Below are 21,230 nucleotides of genomic sequence, written 5' to 3'. Positions count from 1 at the left end.
ATGGACTAACTCGCCTGCAGTGAACTTGCTACGTCCCCCCATTTGTTTGTTTCTCTCTTTTTTTCCTGACTGTTGTTTCCTCTTGCCCCTTTCCCCACAGAGTAACGTACGGGCGAGGGGACGTTGGTTTTAGGAGTACAGCCTCGAGAGCATGCTTTTCCTTTCCTCTCTCGTCCTTCCCCTGCCGGGCCCCCATCTGACCGTGCGCTCTCTCTTTGTTCCAGAGTACATTTTGGGCACGGTGCACAAAGCCAAAGGCTTGGAGTTTGACACGGTGTACGTTCTGGACGATTTTGTGAAAGTGCCTTGTGCCAGGCACAACCTCGCACAGCTGCCCCACTTCAGAGTCGGTGAGGAGCCTGCTCGTGGGGGCCGGAGGGGGGGATGCCTCCTGCATGGCCTGCTTTCTGTTGGCTGGTGTGGGCTCTGGGCGGGATCCTTCTAGAAGAAAAACACCTTTGGTTCTGTGGCTTTTTATTGTTGTCCTGTGTTGTACTGTGTTTCTTGAAAACTCAGTCTCTGGTCCACCCCCTTGGGCTGCAGGCGGGATGGCTGGGCCCACGGGCGGCCTGCTCTGCGGCCCCGGCTCTCAGTTCCGGGGTTCTCACCACCACACGCTGGATGCCCCACCTCGAAAAGCTTTAATGCCCACGGGTGACCTGCTCACCCAAGTGCTGTTTTTAAAAATTAAATCCCCTTTTTATTAAAGAGGCCAGGAAATCCTCAAAGGTGAAAACATAAGCACTTTGTGTCATTGTGCTCTTATATAAATTTATATTCAAGGTTACGTGTGATGCTCTAAGCATCAGTGCAGTTATTTTGGTTTTGAATCGTAGAATTAAACTGTGTAAAGTTTTTCTGCAAACAAACAGATGCTCTGGTAACCGTGGACTCCGAATCTGGGACATAGGGTACATCAGTGGGGTGAAAACAGAAATCCTAGAGACTCCTTATCTCCCATGAATATATTCGTTAAGTTACAGAAAGCCGTGGTGTTGAAAATTAGAGCAGAGGGTGGCAAGGAAGGGCCTAGAGAGAAGAGAGTGGCCTGGTACTGGGGAAGAAGAGTTTATTTAATATGCTGCTGCCTTCTTTTTCCTTGCTGGTCATGGCACCTGTACGTGTATTTTTGGGTTTTGTCCTATAGCGGCTCCATTGAGTTGTAATTCACGTACCCATTTAAAGCGCACTCACGCCTCCACCGCTCCGTCCTGAGCTCCCAGCATCGTGCTGGCTGTTGTGAACGTGAGGGGGGCGGCTTCAGGGAGGCCGGAACGCCTTGTAACGTGTGCTTCTTCCCTGCTTGTCAGGTACCAGCCCACGGTGTTTCCGGCGTGGACTGAGGAAGGGAGACGGACGGTGTCGGGAATAGGAAAGAGACGTGGGCTTTGGAGACACGTAGTGTTGGCTTCGGCTCCTAGGCCCTTGCTTAGCCTTGGCCTGTGTGTCAAAGCGACTTGACCTCTGTGAGCCTCCGTTTCCCCTGTCAGTGCCACACAGCTGTCGTGAAGGGGACTGGGAGGGCGGATGAAAACACGCAGTGGGCACAGCGCGGCTGCTGCGTGACTAGTGAGCAGGATCCCGGGATTTCCAGCAGCTGCACAGACGAAAACTCGGCCTTTTGCGCCGAGAGTCTGTTAGGTCGTTGTTTGTTTTTGGAGGTGGTGTTTGTAGGAGAATTTTGTATATATGGCTAGCCGGTCTTGAGTGGTTTTTCTTGGTGGGGGAGGCACAGAGGGACTGTAGGTATTTAGATGAGGACATGCGTGTTTGTAAGCAGGCTCTTGAGTTGATCCACTTCTTCCCTTGCCTTTCTTTAGAGTCGTTTTCTGAGGACGAGTGGAACTTACTGTACGTCGCGGTAACTCGTGCCAAGAAGCGTCTCATCATGACCAAGTCCTTGGAGAACATCCTGACTTTGGCTGGGGTAAGAGCCAGTGGCCGAGTTAACTTAGTGCCACTCACAGTCTATGCGCTTGGGCAGGGGTCGGTCTGTGGCCTGCGAAGGCCTTTGCTCCCGGCTCCTGAGGAGCAAGAGAAGGGCTGCGCCCGCTCCAGTGCCCAGGGGCTCGTGGCTCTCGGGAGGACACGAGCAGGAGTGGTTTCTGTGTCCGCACTGCCTCGCCCCCCTTCCCTCGCCCCTCTTGCACCGGCTGGGCAGGAAGAGGCCCTCAGCAAGGCAGTGTGAGTGCTCAGGCGCCCGGCCTCTGGGGCGGAGGTGCCAGAAAGTGTCTCGCTCTTCACCCCTTGCAGACCAGCCTGCTCCCACCTGCTCGATTCTGGCGCTTTGTTGCCTCTCACAAGTCAGAACATAAGCCATGTCGTCTTTTCAGCCCTGTTGGAAACTACAACAGAAATTTGAGCTTGAAGTCTCTACTTAGAATAGTGGTCCGTCTCTCCCTGAACCAAAGATACTTAATTTTTACACTGAAGTTTCAGGTTTCGGCTCATACACACTCGTCCATCCTTCGCGCCCTCCGGAGCAGAAGGGGTTTTATGGAACAGGATGAGTTAGTCACAGCGCCATGTTTCATGCTCTCAGGGAGACGAGGGTATTTGGAGCCGTAGAATCGAAGCATGGCCACCAACGGCTTTGAACCTCGGGGCAGGCAGAGGCGGGGAGCGGTACTCGGTTTTAGTAAATGGTGGTCAGAGTCTGGCGTCGCTAGGTAGTGCTAACACAGAAGAGCCGTGATGCTCAGAGATGCCCGTCCTGAGGCGCTGGGGGTGGGACGGTGGGCAAGGGGTTCCTGCCCCCCCCCAGAGCCCGCGCTCCAGGTGCAGAGACAGACGATAAACGAGGCAATGCGAAGGGCTTCCCTTCACATCCTTGAAGACGACGGCATGAGGGCCTTCCAGGGAAGACTCTGCAGAGCGTACTCTGACCCATCACAAGAGCACAAGACTGATTACTTGGCCTTTTCATAGGACTTTTGTCTCTCAGGCCTCCTTGTCATTCTTCCTCCGAGCCCCTCTCAGGCCCATTTGGCCATGAGAACGTGTCTGGAACCTGAAGTCAGCTGCATGTTCTCCACATGGCCTTGCCTCACCTGGGCCTCACCGTGTGTGACTGCTCACGTGTTGGAGCTCAGAGCAAGAGCCTTTCTTTAGGTCGCATCCTGATTGGCCCGGGGCCATCCAGTGGTTTCCAGGGATGACTTAAGAGCAGACCTTTGCACACTTTTTCTGTGAAGCGCCAGACAGTGAATCGTCCAGGCTTTGCACTGCTCAGCCCTGCTGTCAGAGCACGAGTGCAGCCACAGGCCGTTCATGAGTGGGTGGTGTGGCCACATCCCAATAAAACTTTATTTGCAACCGGCACCGGGCTGGATTCGGCCCCATGGTTTATAGATAAGCGTGGCTTTTCTTAATCTCAAAACCAGCGGCCCAGGGAGGAGGTCGAAATACAGTTGACCCTGAACACCACTCATGCCTCCCGTGCCCCACATCGGTGAGAAACTGTGTATAGCTTTTGACTCCCCCAAAACTGTTTTTAATGTTTATTTGTGAGAAAGAGAGAGAGCACACACGAGTGGGGGAGGAGCAGAGAGTGAGGGAGACGCAGAGTCCGAAGCAGCTCGAGGCTCTGAGCTGTCAGCACAGAGCCCAACTCGGGGCTTGAGCTCATCAGCTGGGACATCATAACCGGAGCTGAAGTCCGATGCTTCACTGACTGAGCCGCCCGAGCCCTGCAGACTCCCCTCAAAACTTAATAGCCTGCTGTTGACCAGAAGCAGCCTCACATAACATAAACAGTTGATTAACGCTTCTTTTCTGTGGTAGACGGGTTATACGTGGTGCTTTGTTTTTTTCTTTTAATGTCCAATTTTGAGAGAGAGTGTGTGCAAGTGGGGGAGGTGCAGAGGGGGGTTGGTACGGACGATCCGAAGCAGGCTCCAGGTTCTGTGCTAACAGCCGTGAGCCTGACGCGGGGCTCGAACTCACCAACTGTGAGATCGTGACCTGAGCCAAAGTCAGGCACTCAACCAACTGAGCCACCCAGGCGCCCCTGTCTTGATATTCTTGTGATAAAATAAGTTAAATGAAAATTATAAGGAAGAGAGAGTAACATTTATTTACAGCACAATACTATAAAAAAATACACATGTAAATAGACCCGTGCATTTCAAAGTTGCTCAGGGGTCAACTGTAATAATTTTTATGTACAAATAATCTCTACTTCTTATATGAGTTTTGTGTGTAAATTTTGGTCATAAGTACTTTTTTAGAACCTGTAATATGGTTTTCTCCTAGAAATAGCTATACCAGTGGTTGGTTTTATAACAAAACCAAATGGTCATGTTGATAACTTTTAGTGGAAGAATGATAGAGCATTAATATTTCATAACATGTATTAAATGGGATATTTTTAAACTTTTTTTTAAATGTTTTTTTAAATTTATTTTGATATAAAGAGAGACAGAGCATGAGAGGGGGAGGGGCAGAGAGAGAGAAGGAAACACAGAACTGGAAGCAGGCTCCAGGCTCTGAGCTAGCTGTCAGCACAGAGCCTGATGCGGGGCTCGAACCCACAAATGTGAGATCTGACCTGAGCCGAAGCCGGAGGCTTAACCGACTGAGCCACCCAGGCACCCCGGGATTTTTTTCTAACTTTGAAAAATTCTGAGATCTTCAGAAGTCAAGAAATAATACATTGTATATACAAATCATATGTATATTTGGAATATGCATTTCTAAAAAATGGATTTTTTCATAATTACAGAGCTATTTTCATAGCTTATAAAATTTATCCAATTCCATTGGCCTCTGCCAACCAATCCATTATATTTTTGTGATTGTCTCAAAAACTCCTTTTTTGAGTTGGTTTGTTCAAATCAGGGTCCAAACTAACCTTTGGTTGTGAAGACTCTTAAGTTTCGTAATTCAGAACAGTCTGAGACCCCGCCTTCCTTTGAGTGCTCCTGTCTCTGAGCCACTTGTCTGGTAGACTGTTCCACATGCGAGGTCTGCCTTCTTGTGTGGATGTTGGTTCACAACAGTATTTATTGATTACTTATTTATACCATTCTACCGTGTATAAAAGTTATACAAAATAATATTAGTATTACTATTAACAGAATACTGAATGGAGTTTAAGATTTGCTAAGAGCTCCCTTCCTCCCAATCCCACTAACGTTGTGCTGCTGTCATGACTGAGGGTGCTTGAAGGAAGCCCCTTTTCCTCTGCGGTTAGATCCAGCAGTTTAGTTACAGCTAGCACATCTGTTGGCTTACTGTCTCTACAAGGACTGCGTTAGTGCCTTTTGATTTAAGTGTCTTTTTTGAATATATGAAACATTTATGTTTTCAAAGTCAAACTTTGTAACAAGTATAAAAGTCTTATTCTGTTTTTGTCTCTAATAGACTCTTTCCCTCCCTCCGTCATTATAGCTATTTATTATTATTATTATTATTTTAAAAAGTAGTTTTAAAGTTTATTCTAAGAGAGAGCAGGAGCAAGGAAACGGCAGAGAAAGAGGGGGGGAAAGAATCCCAAGCAGCCTCCACAAAGTCAGCATAGAGCCCAGCTCAGAGCTTGACCCCACGAAACCACAAGGTCAAACCGAAACCTTGGTTTTGATCTGAGCCAAAGTCAAGAGTCAGACACTCAACCAGCCAAGCCACTCAGGCACCCCTGTAGCTATTGTTTAAAATTAGTTTTTGATTTATCCTTTGCAGGCGTCAGCAAATACGCATACATTTTTCTATTCTTTTTCTTGAAAGGTGGCATCCTCTGTCTGATGTTCAGAACTTCACTTTGTCACTGAGAAATGTGCATGGAGGTCACTCATTATCATCAGTTCACGAAGCTCTCTCCTGTCCCTGAGACAGCCGAGTAGTAGCCCCTGGGTCAGTGGGTCATGACTGATGCAGTCCCTGACTGCTGGCTGCCGACTTCCTTCCGGTCTTTCGCTTTGAATAATAATACCACAAGGCATAATCCTAGGCACAGGTCATTTCCTGTTTTGCCAGTGCATTTTGGGGAACACATTCTAGAATCTCAGTTTCTGCATAAAGGATAAACGGGTGTGGGATTTTTGTAGATCCTGCCAAATTCTTCACAGTAATTGAAGGCCTTAGAGTCCACCAGTTAAGAGCAGGAGTCAGAAGGCTTCTTAAAGATAGTTGGAAGCTTATCCGTTGGTTATTGCATGTGTCTTGTGGAGAACATGAGTTTTTCCCCATGAGGAAAAGGATTCAGAGTCTAGAGAAACACCTCCACCTTACTGAGACTGGGTTGGAAAGCATCTGCTGCTCACAGAACGCTCTGAGGAGGCCCCAGAAATAAGGCCGTCTGTGTGAGCAGATGTTTGAGTCCAAAAGCCCTTGTGTGGAAGGGAGTGCTTCTGCTTGTTATCACAACTTACGGATCTGCTTGGGGACATCCTCTTTGGAAGTGGCCACATCTACCATGTGCTCAGAGAGGAAGGTCCTGGGGAGCAGGCTCGTAATTTACAGGACAAGAGAGCACAGGATCGGAGAGTCCTGCGCGGAGGCTTTTGAACAAAAGACAGCTGTCATCTCCTGCTACCTACGGTGGGAGGGAGACCATTTTGGTCTCTCTAACCTCCTGTTCCTCTGCTCCCCTGCCCCCCCACCCCCCAGGAAAAATCTAGCTAATCACCAGCAGCCCCATACTCTGGTTTCTCTTCAGATCGTAGAAATCTTTTGCCTTTTAATCACCAGCAGCCTTTTTGTTCCTTTGTTTCTCTAACTTTTGAGGAAGTGAAGGGAGTCATCGCATTAGCGAGCGATCGAGGGGCCATGCAGGTAGGCCAGTTGCCCCGAGGCCGCTTCCCGTGCCCCAGACCCAGGGTTGCTGGTCCAGGCAGCGCAGGCGTGTGCCCGGAGCAGTGCGCGGCAGAGTCGGTGCTCGGTGCTGGTGCCCAGACGGAAGGAAGCGGTATGTCCTTCCTGCCCGAGGCCAGGTCCCGGAGCACCTGCCGTGGGCCACGCCCAAGTCTCCTGGCCAGGGACCTTGTGGGCATGTCTCGTACCCTCTGTGCCTCTGTTTCCCAGTCTGTAGATCTGGCCCCTAGGCAATCACGGCGCCTTGGAGGAGGGGTTAGAGGGGCTCACGGGCCTGATGGGGTCTGTGTTGGAGGATTGGGAGGGCGCAGGGTCCTCAGAGACGCGGATCCCCAGGAGGGAGGCTCGAGGGGAGAGCCGGCGTTGGAGGAAGGGCACGGTGTTCCGGGCAGGGACACGCTCGCTCACTCAGCAGTGCCTGACACTTTTTACAGGATAGAAGTGCTGCTGCGGTCATGTCCTTGTCATGTGGCTCTGTATCGCCGCCTCCTGGAGGGACCTCTGATCACTGCTGGCAGACTACGGGCCCCGGGCCGCACATCTGCCGTGGTCTGGTCTCTGGTCTTCTTCGTAAGTGACCTGATTTCTCAACTCTGTGCGGCGGGGACGGGGTCAGTCCTGCCCTCGGGAAGTTGTCGGTGAGGATTATACATATGGTGATTTGTGGGCCAAGGCCTGACTGCTAGTGAGGGGCCAGTGCCGCTAACACCCAAACAGCCCAGTGTCACGGAAGGAAGGGACATGTAGGCAGTGGTGTCACATGCCTTTGGGTTCCTGAAGGCCACGGACGGGTTCAAAAGAAGCCTGGGGGTCAGACTTTGCTTTTCCTCCTGGGGCCAGTTCACAACAGCTGGCCGTAGTCCTGCCCTCGGTCGTTAACACAGTTTGGTGGTTTGGCGCAAGCCCCTGGCAGCTCCAGGGGGTGGTGTTTCCCAGCAGCCCCTGGTCTTCATACCTGTGGAAGCACTGGAGACCCAGCATGTCACTAAAGAGTGGAGGTGGCTTTTGCTTTTGAGTGGGCTCCATGCCCAGTGTGGGGCTTGAACACAGGACCCTGAGATCGGGAGTTGGATGCTCTACCGCCTGAGCCAGCCAGGACCCCAGAGGTGGTTTGGTTCGCTCGCTCGTTCACTTCGAGGACAGACTATACGCAGGGAGCCCCTGTTATGTGCCAAGTGCTGTAGTGAGTGCAGAGGGGGAGAGGTCACCAAATCAGTGATGCGCTCCATGGTCTTGTGGAATTTACAGTCTAGGAGGGAAGCTGTTAGGCAGTTTTAGGTCCACCAGTGAGACCTGGGGAGTGGCTGAGTCGCCACCTGTCCGCGTGCTGCGTGCTCCCCGTTCGGGCCAGACGGATAGTTCCCGCTCTAGCACTGCGCCTCTCAGTGTGTGGTGCCTGTTTGCACACTCGTCATCTTTGTAGAAGGATTTCTTTCTCTTGCTTGAGATTTTAAAAGGTTTTTTTTTTTTTTTTTTTTTTTTTTTTTTTTTTTTTTTTTTTTTTTTTTTTTTTTTTGCTTTTTAGCTTTTAGAGATTGTTAGACCTTGAAATGACTCATTTGCCCAGTGGGATCCTTCTGCATCTTAAAGATCCTATGTTTGTTTATTTGTTTGTTTGCTTGTTTTGAGGAGGGTACTTGCTGGGAAGCACTGAGTCACAGGAATCTACTCCTGAGGCCAAGAGCATACTATATACGCTGTGTGTTAGGTAACTTGACAATAAACATTATTTAAAGAAAAAAAAAAGCTACTATTTATGGGTTGCAAATGGAATTTACTCCCTAAAGAGCATGCTCCGTGCCTAATAGGATTTAATCCTGTTAGAATTTGATAAACTGGTTCCACAGGTCATATGGAAGAGGGATAGCCCCAAAATAGCCAACATACAGAAGAACTTGGTGTAGGGACTTCTGGACGGATATTCTAAGTGTAAAGACTTAAGTAGTCTGGTGTTGGTGCCAGAGGACATAGAGCGATGGGAGTTCCAGAAAGTCACGTGGATATGTGGGAACGTCATATGTAACAGCGAGGGGTTACAGGGGCACCTGGGTGACTCTGTTGGTTGAATGTCCAACTCTTGATTTTCTTGTCAGGTCTTGATCTCACAGTTGGTGGGTTTGACCCCATGTCTGGCTCTGTACAGACAGCACAGAGCTTGCTTGAGTTCTCTCTGTCTCAGTGGGCACCTGGGTGGTTTAGTTGGTTAAATATCTGACTTCGGCTCAGGTCATGATCTCAAGGCTTGTGAGTTCGAGCCCCGCATCGGGCTCTGTGCTGACAGCTTAGAGCCTGGAGACTGCTTTGGATTCTGTGTCTCCCCCCCTCTCTCTGCCCCTCTCCTGCTCGCTCTCTCTTTCTCTCTCTCAAAAATAAACAAACATTTAAAAAAACCCTAAAATACAAATAACTAGGGATTACAGATGGATAGGGAAGGAATGTTCTAGTCAGCCAATAGTATTGGGGCAGTTGGCTTTACATATGGAAAGAGTCAAGTTAAATTCTTTATGTCCTCATAATAAATTCCAACTGGATTAAAGATCTAAATGTAAGAAAAAAATTTTAGAAATGTTAGAAAAATACCATAGGTGAGGAAAGTTTTCTTAATAAGCTTGGCATGGAAATAGGAAATCATAAAGTAGCTATTTGATTCATCAAAATGTAAAACTTCAGTGTGATAAAATAACAGCCAGCATTTTGTTAACCTTTACAAAACATCCTTTGAGATGCTTGTTCCGGCATTTTAGATACGGAAGTGGAGGCACAGAGTGGGTCAGTAGCGTGCCCAGAGACGCACAGGTGGTGAGAGGGGCGGTGAGCCGAGGCCGTGGGGTCCCGGGCGTGTGCCCTTCGCTGTGCAGGCCGCTGCACGGGACGGAGGCAGCCCAGAGAGAGCCCTCTGGTGTGCCAGGCGCTGGTCTGTGAGCCCAGCAGCGAGCGACACGGCGTTGGGCCTCCCGGAGCTTGTGCGGCTGCGGGAAGTAGGCCTGACAGAGGTCATAAGCCTCAGGTTTGTCGGAAACCGGCAGCCGAGAGGTCATGTAGGCACGAGGTACAAACGAGAAGGCCACAGAAAGGGAACCCCACGTGGCCAGTGGACAGATTAAAGAAAAAACAACAAAACCAACTCTGTCATCGTCCAGGAAACGCAAACTAAAATAATCAGGCTGGTGAAGGAGAAAAGGACTGACCTTTTCAGGCAGCGGCTGGAATGACGGGAGGGGACACTCACGGCGCCCGGGCCTCTCCGCAGTGTCACGTGAGAGCGTGCTGGGGCCTCCGTCTCCTCCAGCGGACGCCGGACACGGACCAAACCCAGGCTCGCCTGCCGGTGTGTGTGGCGCGGAGGGTCTCTTCAGAGGCAGCCCCGGGGGGACGGGAGGACAGGCCTCAGGCCACCTGCTGGAGGGAGGGGAGCGGGGAGGGTGACCCGGGATTGAAAGGCAGATGAGAAGGGGGGGTAGAGGTCACTGCTGATTTAGTGGTCCCGCTCCCCTGCGGTTCCGGTTTCAGTCCCCACTGTCTTTTGATCATTCTTCGCTCTTGAGGGAATTGGGAAGATGACCCGTCAAGTTAACTTCAGGCAGAGATCTGAGTTAGAGGAATGGAAACCTTCTGCTCTCACTGAGGAATATTCTCTGGTTCCATGTTGAAACCCAACAACCTGCATTAGCAGGAGTTTGGTTCCTTGGTTGCTAGTTCTTGTATTCGGTCTTTCTTCATCTGGGCTCCAGGGGAGGCCTGTGCCTGGGAGCGTCAGGCCAGCTCTCCTAGAGGTCGGCCAGGCGCGTCGGAGGCCGGCTGCTGCAGGCGGGCTTCTGTGGGACGTCGCCCTCGCTGACTGGGCGTAGGTGGAGCCCGAGGCTTCTGAGAGAGTGGCGAGTCCCCGCAGTTTCCCTGGGGAAGGGCTGGTCGGCAGCACCGCCTCCGGTCCTGTCTGACAAGGTGGAGGCTGGCCCTCTGGGTGCGTCCGCCACCTCTGCAGGCCTGAGGCGACACAAGGCCGCGTCCGTGTCCTGAACTTTCCGATGGTATCCGGTTCCCTGACGTGCACCCTGTTGGGAATTCCGAAGTCATGGAAAGTGGAGAAAGAATCTTCTAAACAACACATCACAGGGGCTGAGCCAAGGCCTGCTGCTTGGTTTGGTTTTTTTTTTAATTTTTAATGTTTATTTATTTTTGAGAGAGAGACTGTGAGCAGGGGAGGGGTAGAGAGAGAGACAGAATCTGAAGCAGAGCCAAGGCCTGCTTCTAAGGGCCGCTCTGCCCTGAGGCGGGGCAGGCAGCCTGCAAGGCCTGGTCCAGTTTTATAGGCAAACGAACCCTCCGACACAGTTAATTCAGAGCTAGGATCTAACGTCCATGAAAGTATGTTACTGCCACAGTTCCTCTAAAATCACTCCCTTTCAGAGATAGCCAAATTAAGACTGATTTGCTTGTAAAATAAGTTCACTTTTAACAAACTTTGCCTGATTGTCTGCATAAGCATAGCAAGAATAGTGATTGGCCTTTTTGTGAGTCTGCTTTGCTGGAACTTTTCATGAGGGATTTCAGATTGGACTTTTTAACTGCCTTTTGGGGCTAAGAAGACGAGCCAAACTCGTTATCAGACTTGGCCTGCAATACCTACAGCCTTGGGTGAATTCCTGTCTGAGGTCCCCAAAATATCTTGTTCCTACACCTGCCAGGAAGTGACCTTCTTTACTCCCGTGGTAAGGCTGCTGGGAACCCGATAACAGGGTGTCAGATTGGCTGTTCCACGGGCGTTCGCGGGCTCTGTAAAGTCACCCTTAGTTCCTTGCAGCTGTCTGGTCATATCTGAGTCTATGCATGTGTCCCTCAAATGACATTCCAGTCACAGCCATAGTGATATAACCGGCGTTTCCCGTTGGGTTTTGTTATAAGGAGACCAGATTCTTACTGAACTTAGTAAATAAATACATTGCCATGAAAATAAGAATAGTCATTAATTAAAAAAAAATAGTCCCTGAGAGTTTCTGAACTCTGGAGGGATCAGGTTGGGAGAAAACGATAAACGTTCCTGTTTGTTTACAAAGGACTATTTTACCAAATTTCTGTTAAGTCACAGCCTTAAAACCGGAGGAGCAAACAGAGAGCCAGCAGCGTTTCAAACAAGAATCTGTCCGAATGCAGTTTTCCCTTTCGTTCAAAGTCTTCCTCAGGAACAGCGAGCGGACTCACGGCCGTAGGAAGGCTGCCCTCCGCCCTCCGCCCTCACGGCCAGCAGGGACTGCCCTGATGAAGACAGCCAAGGGCGTGCCCTCTACCCCAGTGGTCACAACCAATGACCTTAGTTTAGGATGTCCTGAAGGGTAATCCAGCTTCTGGAACTCCTCCGAGAATCAGTTTAAGGTTTCTGTTGATACTTATCACTGCTCAGCTTCCGTCTGATCTTGCACTCATGCTCTCTTGACCCCTAGGTGTTGGTCACTCCCTAGTAGACTTTTTTTTTTAATTTTAGATGCTTATGTATTTATTTTGAGAGACAGTGAGTGCAAGCAGAGAGGGGCAGAGAGAGAAGAGAACGAATCCCAAGCAGGCTCTGCGATGTCAGCACAGAGGCGACGGGCAGGGCTCGAACCCATGAACCGTGAGATCATACCCTGAGCTGAAACCGAGAGTCAGATGCTTAACCGACTGAGTTTTCCTAGACTTTTTACGTACTAGTTCTCCGTAGTCTTAGTCCCGACCACGCACACAATTCCTCCCCAAAGATTCCCTTCTCACAGACCTCCTGCAGCTTTACAGGTCGTTTCGTCTGTTGTTTCCAGTGAACCAGCAACTTTACGTTAGCTTAATTCCAAATATATTTCAAGATCACATGAAATTAAACCTTTGGTTAGTTTCATCTTTCTGAGTTTTAGAACGCCCAGTTTTTAAGAATGCTTGCCTTTAAACAAACTAAATAGAGCTCTTTTACAAATTAACGTCAGCAGTACCATCCAGAGGTAGAGAAAATAGCTCACATTTACGACATATGTGGACACACATACAAGTACACAAACAAGATGCAAACATGTTAAAGGCCCAACTTCCAGATATCTCCCTTTTACAAACAATTGCAAGATGGTATTATATAATCTATGGATTTGTTAAGTGGTTGTTTTTCTCCAGAGTCTAACGAATATTGTGGCCAAACAATGTTGCAAAAAATGATTGCCCAGTTTTGGAGAATACAGCCCAAAGGGCTGGGGGCGGGGGAGTCCAGTGGTCATGTCCCATTTTCCAAGTAGAACATGGCTGGTTGTATTCAAAGGGATCAAAGCTACAGCAACACAAACGAAATGAAGCCCAGAGGAGCTCTGTGAGCGTTGGTTCCTCCCAGAAGTCAGGACTTCACGGACAGAACAAAATAGCTTCCCACTTCCTGGTTTCTCCCTGAAAGTCAGAACTCCGTGGACTGAACCCACCTGCTTCCTGCCAGCCTTAAGAAGAGGAAGCTAAGAGAACCTCCCTATTCCGAGAGAGCTGAAGGGGAGGAAGAAACCTAACAGGAGGAATTGAGCTCATGTGCCACCGGATACGAAGTGCTTACCAAGAGATGTCTGTCCAAATAGAACCCCAAAACTGTTTCCTTGTCACACACAAGATTTAAATGAAGCAGCGGAGGTTGGCCACGCCCACTCGGGGTGCGGCCCCGGGGACCGGCCCTGCGGGGCAGAGAGGACCGGTCACTGGCCTCTGCTACTGGCTGGGGGCCGGTGACCCACCAGCAGAGAGCTCCCGGCTAGCTCGCCAAATCAGGCGGAACCCAAGTTCGTCTGGTCTGCCCAACGCGCAGCAAAGACAGACATTAAGCGAGGAAGGGACAGATCCAGGGGCCAGCCTCAAACCCGCCCGCGGGAGGAGGAGAGTCTGAGAGCTACAGGGCAGATGAAAATGAAAAGGCCTGGGTTAAAGTCACAGCTGCGTTTACCAGTCCCGTCAGCCCGCTGGCTACCGGTTCGGACGTATACTCTGTACTCTCGTAGGATGCTAGGAAGCTGCCCCCACCCCTTGGCGCTTGGTGCTCCACAAGCACACAGTGCGGCTCTCAGCAGGAAGTGACGTCACCACGGTCGGAACGCAGAAACCGTCTTCCGCTAAACCAGACGTTACAGAGATTTGCAAACGTGTAAAACAATGCTACTCTTTTTTTTTCATTTTTTAAAATGTTTTATTTATTTTTGATAGAGCATGGGGGGGTCAGAGAGAGAAGGAGACAGAACTGGAAGCAGTCTCTAGGGTCTGAACTGTTAGCACAGAGCCTGACGCGGGGCTCGAACCCATGAACGTGAGATCTGACCTGAGCCGAAGTCAGAGGCTTAGCTGACTGAGCCACCCAGGTGCCCACAATGCTACTCTTACAAGCTTTTTTTTTTTTCCCCCAGAAAATACAGTTTTCATAAAAATGTTAACATGTGATAAGTTTGTTATTTTTAAGAAGAATAAGCATTATACAGTTTCTTAGCCTAAATTTCTAATGTGAACATTAGGGATATAACCCACGTTTAACAAACCTTCTTTGGAGTCCTTAATGTTTAGTAGTGTCAAGGGGCCCCAAGACTGACGTGAGAGCCACAGTTTGGAACGGTGTTTTCCTGAGTGCAGCGGGCAGTCCATGATTTAGGAGACTCACTTGGTGGGTTGTGATGGGCTTCTAAAAAACGGTGAGGTGGAATAAAGTCCAGAAGAGGAAGACTACACCACACATAAGTTAGACAGTTTGTGGAACAAGTGTTTTCAGTCTTGTGTATGTATATCTGTGCATACAGACGGGTAACTCTCTGGGTTTCCCAGCGTGCATCATGGGCAGAATGCTTGTAAAAGGAAGCTCTGGCAAGGACAGGTGGGAAAACACGTACAAGTGCATGGATTGCTACATCGTGGGCAATAATTCAAAACAAACTGAGTATCCGCACAAAAGGAATGGCTACATGAGATGTGGAAGAACGATTTGATTAGATCCTGTGTAGCCCTTAAAACAAATGGACTAGATGAGAAGCAAACTCAAAGTATAACATTTAGGTCAATAAATACTTTTAAGGGGCACCTGGGTGTCTCCGTCAGTTAAGCGTCTGACTTTGGCTCAAGGCATGATCTCATGGTTTGTCGGTTCAAGCCCCGCATCAGGCTCTGTGCTGACAGCTCAGAGCCTGGATCCTGCTTCAGTTACTGTGTCTCCCTCTATCTGCCCCCTTTCTGCTCATGCTCGCGCTCACTCTTTCTTTCTCTCAATAATAAACGTTAACATACTTTAAGATGGTACATGATGTTCTTGGACACATATATAAACTTAAAGCCGTTTTAGAATGGACCAAAAAGGATGCACAGCACATTCACAATGCTGGTTATCTCCAGGAAGTGCACTAGAGATGGCAGGCAAAGGGGATTTCGGCAAAATCTATCATTTTATTTTGACAGAGTTTGCCTGTTTCGTTGCCTCTCCGTTTTCGGTGGGAGCATGAATGTGTCTTTTCTGTAGCAGGCAGATGGATTCTGCCAGAGAGAAAACCAAATAAATTTAAAAACTGGATATAGATTTTGCAGAAATTAGATCAGTAGCCTTTTATAATTCAGAAAATACGAAATCCTAATTACTTGGGCAGCAGATACTTGTGGCCCTGCTGGTATGCCACAACTATGTTTAACTCCTCTGGGGACACAACAGACCAGACATCGGTCCCTGTTCCTGGGGCATTTCGTGTAGGAGGTGATTCACAATTGATTTGGGTGTTGGCAGTGTGCCAGGCCCTGAACGCGTCGCATATATTAGGATTTATTCTTCATGACAGCTGAGTGACGCGGGTGCTGTGTTTCCTGCATTTTATAGCGGAAGAAGCCGAGGCTTACCGAGCTTACGTATTTGCTCACTAGCACAGCCAAGAGCTTGGGAAGATGGAATGTGCCAGGTCGACGCGGGCACATTTTTTAAGGTCCTCTGTTTCAGCTTACCTGGGTTGGAAAGAGAATATACAAATAATCTTTAATGATTCTGGGACAGGTTAACAGGACATAAAATCCAGAAACAACCCTGCAGTGTCATTATAGCCAGTAGGCGTACATGTTTGCCGATTAACCTTTTTATTTTTAACTTGGCCATTTTAACCAGAATCCAGCTGAAGTGCTTGAAGCGCTGTCTTGGAGCCAGCCTTGCAGGCAGGACGACCCGGGAGGTCGGGGCGGGCAGTGCCGTTCTCTCGCGAGGACTCCGCTGCGTCTCAAGGGCGTTCCCACTTCCGTAGCTCTCGGAGTTTGCAGGGAGCGTGCGGGAGAGGCCTTGCGATCACTCGGTCTCGCTCTTCCTTTCCCAGGAGTACTTCCTGCGGGCAGAGCTGACGAGTGACGTTTTGAAGACCGGGGTGGTCCGCTGCTGCGTGGGGCAGTGCAACAACGCCATCCCCGTGGACACGGTGCTCACCATGAAGAAGCTCCCCATCACCTACGTACGTGCTCTGGGCGGCGGGCGTAGCCTCCCGTAGACTCTAACTCAGTCTTTTGCAGCTGACCTGGGTCGAGATAAGAGAGACATCTGTGTCATCCTTGTTCGGGGCTTTTATTTATAAGACACAGGCGGAGGTGGAATGATCGGGAGTCAGGCTGAGTGGCAGAGTCTGGGAGCTTGGGTTGTGGCCGTGGAGAGGACAGCTGCTCGTCTGCAGGGCCCCGTTCAGCTTGCCCTCCTCGGCTCTTCATCCCTTGCCTGGATCGGTTCTGGTTTCTGCTCTGCGGGAACCCATGGAGTGGAGTCTAGCCTAGGTGGGCGTGCTGCGGAGTCCGTCACCGCGGGGGTGTGCACGGGCCTGGAAGGATCAGGATGATCGCGCGCGGTCTCGGTGGAAAACCCCCGTCCGCCGCGCGTCGCCTCACCTCTTTTGTTGCCCCTCTCTCTGCAGAGCAACAGGAAGGAGAACAAGGGCGGCTACCTCTGCCACTCGTGCGCGGAGCAGCGCATCGGGCCGCTGGCCTTCCTGACGGCCTCTCCCGAGCAGGTGCGCTCCATGGAGCGCACCGTGGAGAACATAGTGCTGCCCAGACACGAAGCCCTGCTCTTCCTCGTCTTCTGAAAGCCACGGGGAGCTTTCTCCACGGTACAGAATGCCTTGTGTGGACTCCAGTTACTTGAAGAAAGCCAATGTGGGGTGGGGCTCTCACTCACCTGAGACTCTGAGTTTGCTCACAGAGCAGTTTTTGAGGAATACAAAGCCAACGAGAGTTGGACCTGCCATTTCTCCGTTCCTTGTAGGTAGCCGGTTGCCGCTGCCCTCCTCCAGGCGCATCCGGCTGGGGGCTGGGGCTGGGGGTATTCTTTTGATAAAAAAACAAAACATTTTATGTATTTAAACTTTTATTACAAGATTTCAATTAAACAGGCATTGTAGCACTGGCGTACCACTGTGTGACACTGTGGCCTCAGCCCTGTTGGTTTTGAACTTTCTCCAATTTTCTCTTCCTGCTTACTCTTTCCCATACCCCTGTCACCGCTCCCATGGGACACCAAGGTGGCAACTGATATATCCAAAGAGAGATTTTTGTGCCGTGGGGACGCACGTAGGTGTAAGACACGGCGTGTGCCTTTGTCACTGCACGGGGTTCATGGTATAAACAGGGAGACAGCACGGTGCACAGAGAGACCAGTACCAAGTGACAGTAACCAGGCTTGCGGCTTCCACGGGTGGAGCTGAGGATCAGGAAGGCTTGGGAGAGAAGCGGAGTGCTGTGTGGCCACTGGGGTTGGGGAGGGGTCCTTGTGGCCGGTTCACTGCCTCGGGCTGCTGGGTGGATGTTGTAAGAACGCTGTTCCTACAGAAACCAGTGACCCACCATCTGGACTACACGGATCTGGTGTTTGTACATGTTTGCCACACAGCACGGCAGGCTTGCAGATGGCAGGTGGGGAGCTGGCGCGGCGTGGCCCAGAGAGCTCCTAGTCTCTGCGCCCACCGAGCAGCGTCACGGAGCGGGCCTCGTAGCGTCACGTGGCACGGCCTCCCCGTGGCCTCCTCCGTCAGCCTGGTGGCGCTCGGAGCGCGGGCGGTGAGTAGAGCGCGCATGCTGTCGGATCGGGCCCCGGGTGTGCGGGAAGGGCGGCTGCCAGGCGAGCGTTTGCGGACTGAGGGGCGTCACGGAGCGGGACCTGTGGGGACCTGAGCACAGAGGCGGGAGACCTTCAGGGGAGGGGCAAGGGGCTGCTTCATGCGTTCCCAGCATCCCGGCCTCGCTTTAATCAATGCCCCATGGATGACTTGAATTTGAACTTGGATGGGTCGCAGTTTTTGCGGTCTTTCAAAGGAGGGGCTTGGGGGGGGTAGAAAGCAAAGGTTCGTGACCGGGTTTTCTGGAAATCAGGGTGTGCGGCCAGAGAGGAAGCAGCTTATCTGTCGAGCAGTAATTAACCTTCCCTGAGCACCTGCTGCATGGCCGGTGCCCTGCTAGTGGGTGACGGACTCCAGAGACCGCGACACCAAGGGTGGTCTTCGTTTGGGGTGGACCGGCCTAGGAGGGAGGGCCGCACAGGTGCTTGGGGACCAGCCCATGTCCTTCCCAGAGGTGAGGTCGGATGGCTGCCCAGCTAATGGGACAGGTAGCTTTTAAAGAATGAAGACTTTTCTGGGCGGGAGGAGCAGCAGGAAAGACAAAAGGTTGTGTGGTAATGGTGCAGGCGGAGCAAAGTGTCGGTGCTGGCGTTTCGGGACTAGTTCTGAAAAGTAACAGAAGCTAGGATTGTTAGTACTGGTACTTAATTTTTCAAGTGTTATGAATTTTAAAAATTAATAAAACTAAATATTTAGTGTTTCAAAGTAGATAATTTTTATATGCCCAGCAAAAATATAAAAGTATTAAATATCCATTGCCATTTTTATTAAATTTTTTTTAATGTTCATTTTTTATTTTTGAGAGAATGAGAACATGTGTGAGTGCGGTAGGGCCAGAGAGAGAGGGAGACGCAGAATCCAAAGCAGGCTCCAGGCTCTGAGCTGTCAGCATAGAGCCCTATGCAGGGCTTGAACTCATGAACCATGAGATCATGACCTGAGCCATGACCTGAGCTGCCTGAGCCACTCAGGTGTCCCCCATTGTCATTTTAATGTGACTAGATGAAAGAAATAAACCCATTACTCAAAAACATAAACATTACATGAGAGTGAAAATCTGTTAAAACTTTTTAAAAGTAGAGTCTTTAAAATAAGAGGCTTTCATGATTTTATTTAGTTGGGAATGGTTTTTTGTGCAAGATTTTCTCTAGGTTTTTTTTCTTTTTTTAACCAGATTAACTGGGAGAAAATAAGGAAAATAGTTATAAGTCAGTTCAGATATTTTTCTTCGGTTCATTAATTTTTTATTGATTTCTCTTATTTGATAACTTAGAGGAGACCTTTTGAATTCTTTTGAGTCTTCAATCTATTGATAGCTGGCTCATTTCAAAGAAAGCATTTCTGATTTGTCTCCATCTTTGATTTTATCATGTATGTAGAGAATCTGCTACAGTTACCTGGATAAAAATGAATGCTTTGTGTGTAGAAGGTATTTAAAATGTGTTAAAATATCACCATGTATCGTAGACCTATGCATTGGTTTGTCCTTTCATGTGATTATTCTTAAGACATATATCAGATTTTAGATTTATTTTTTTATTAGAAAAAATGTTTTAATTTATTTTAGAGAGAGCACAAGCAAGGGAAGGGGCAGAGAGAGAGGGAGACACAGAATCAGAAGCAGGCTCCAGGCTCTGTCAGCACAGAGCCCAGTGTGGGGTTCAAACCCATAAACCGCAGGATGATGAACTGAGCCGATTAGACACTTAACTGTCTGAGCCATTCAGGCGCCCTCAGATTTTGGATTTCTAAGAAGATAGAGATGATTGGTATTAGGACAATCTAAAATGTTCTTTGGCAGATACCGTAAAATCTCACAGAACACCGGCAGCTGAGAGTGTGGGCACCGATGGTGTGAAGCCGTGGGGGACGTGGGAGTAAGTAAGAGGTGGGTGTGTGGCGAGAGGAGAGCGTGTGCGCAGTAGGAGCCGGCTACCTGGGCGGGGGTGGGGGTGGGGGGTGGGCAGGTCACCAAGGGCCCTGAACGGCAGGCTGGGGGTCTTCATGTTATTTGGAAAAATTATGAGGAATCACTGAAAACTTCAAGACCGCAGAATGTTGGTTTTGTTTGTTTTTAGGACTGATGTTCCAGTTGTAGATTGGAGGACGTTTGACGAAGGCCAGCTAAATTCAGACGTTATCCTCTTAGCAGAGGGCTGTGCGGTGAGGGATGAAGCGGACAGGTGAGGGGTGCTGTTTACTGGGTCACTGTTCTCCACGTGTGGCCCCCACATGAGCAGCGTCCGCATCCACTGGGAACTGTCGGAAATAGAGATTCTTGGTCTGGATCAGAAACTGTCACATTGAGGCTCAGCGGGCTCTGCAGCGCTGTTGCTGCAGAATTTTGAAAACGCCTATTTTAGATATTAAGAAGGTAAAACCAGCAGGACGCTGAGAACGTTTAAATGGGATGGACTGTGACAGGATCTTGTGGGGACTTCCGGCCGTCTGGCTTGTCAGCCTCGGGATCCCGTGGGGACTCCCAGTCCTCTGGCTTTCTGCAGGGTAGATGAGATCACTCTCCATTATGACAGAACATGGGAGGTGTAATAGATTTGTAAACACAATGATTTCAGTTTTGGACATGCTGAATTTGGGGTGCTTCGAGAAATCCCAGGAGAGTTGTCTAGGAGGCTGTTGGGGAAATGGTGTGTCCCTCAGCAGATGGCCTTGGCCTGCAACCAGAGATTTTAAGGCTGTCCGTGTGTAAGTGGTAGTTAAGGTGGTTCAGTTTAAGGGTCCTGTGTTTATTCCAGCAGAATGAGTGTCAAGAATGAAAAGAGCAGGGGTGTAAGGAGCCAGAGGAACACCAGGCTTGGGGTAAAGAGAGGAAGAGGATTTTGTGAAGAGAGTGATAACTGATTCTAGGAGAGAGAGTTGCTACTGAATTTAAGGGAGGAAGGAGCTTAGACAAAGTGTCGCCGGCATCTGAGTCAAGCGAAGGTGGAATGGTGTCTGACTGACACTGTGAAGTCAGTGGCCGCGTTAGCGCGGTCAGTTTCAGTGAGACTAGAAGCTGGGGGGCAGCGTGCTGTGGATGGGGGGCTCCAGGGACTTTGGTGGACTAAACGTGTCTTCTCAAACCGTACAGAAATGGCATAAACCTACAAGGGCAAAGAAAACAAAAAGGTGATAATAGTTACAAAATTTTGCAAGTTGGAAAGCAGGTAAGGGAGTGGTAACTGACTCGGCCCATCTGAGTAAACTGAGTCCTAAGCTCAAGAACTCTCAAAAGATGTGGGAATTGATGGTGGGTTCTTCTGGAAGGAGAGTGTAAAGGTGGAGCAAAACCCAGGGAGATGGGTAGAAAGTTTATTCAAAAACCAT

General features: G+C 49.7%; 1 protein-coding gene and 1 long non-coding RNA gene across 3 annotated transcripts in view; both read left to right on the top strand.

The window, feature by feature from the left end:
* The window catches only part of FBH1 (F-box DNA helicase 1), a 47,384-nt gene extending 30,185 nt beyond the window's left edge, over nt 1-17,199 (top strand). For both annotated transcript variants that reach the window (XM_029953516.1, XM_029953517.1), the window contains exons 18-21: nt 225-350; nt 1,821-1,927; nt 16,122-16,253; nt 16,704-17,199. In XM_029953516.1, the coding sequence (XP_029809376.1) occupies nt 225-350; nt 1,821-1,927; nt 16,122-16,253; nt 16,704-16,874 (536 nt within the window). In that variant the 3' untranslated portion in view covers nt 16,875-17,199. The remainder of the gene's footprint in view (nt 1-224; nt 351-1,820; nt 1,928-16,121; nt 16,254-16,703) is intronic.
* Nucleotides 17,200-17,414: 215 nt separating this feature from the next.
* On the top strand, nt 17,415-20,512 carry LOC115303669. The gene is made up of 3 exons (XR_003914179.1): nt 17,415-17,844; nt 19,705-19,791; nt 19,982-20,512. It is a non-coding gene; the product is annotated as an uncharacterized LOC115303669 (long non-coding RNA).
* The last annotated feature ends 718 nt before the right edge of the window (nt 20,513-21,230 follow it).

Source organism: Suricata suricatta, chromosome 10, assembly GCF_006229205.1.
Source record: "Suricata suricatta isolate VVHF042 chromosome 10, meerkat_22Aug2017_6uvM2_HiC, whole genome shotgun sequence".
Classification (NCBI taxonomy): domain Eukaryota; kingdom Metazoa; phylum Chordata; class Mammalia; order Carnivora; family Herpestidae; genus Suricata; species Suricata suricatta.
This window is presented reverse-complemented; position numbering and strand designations above follow the sequence as displayed.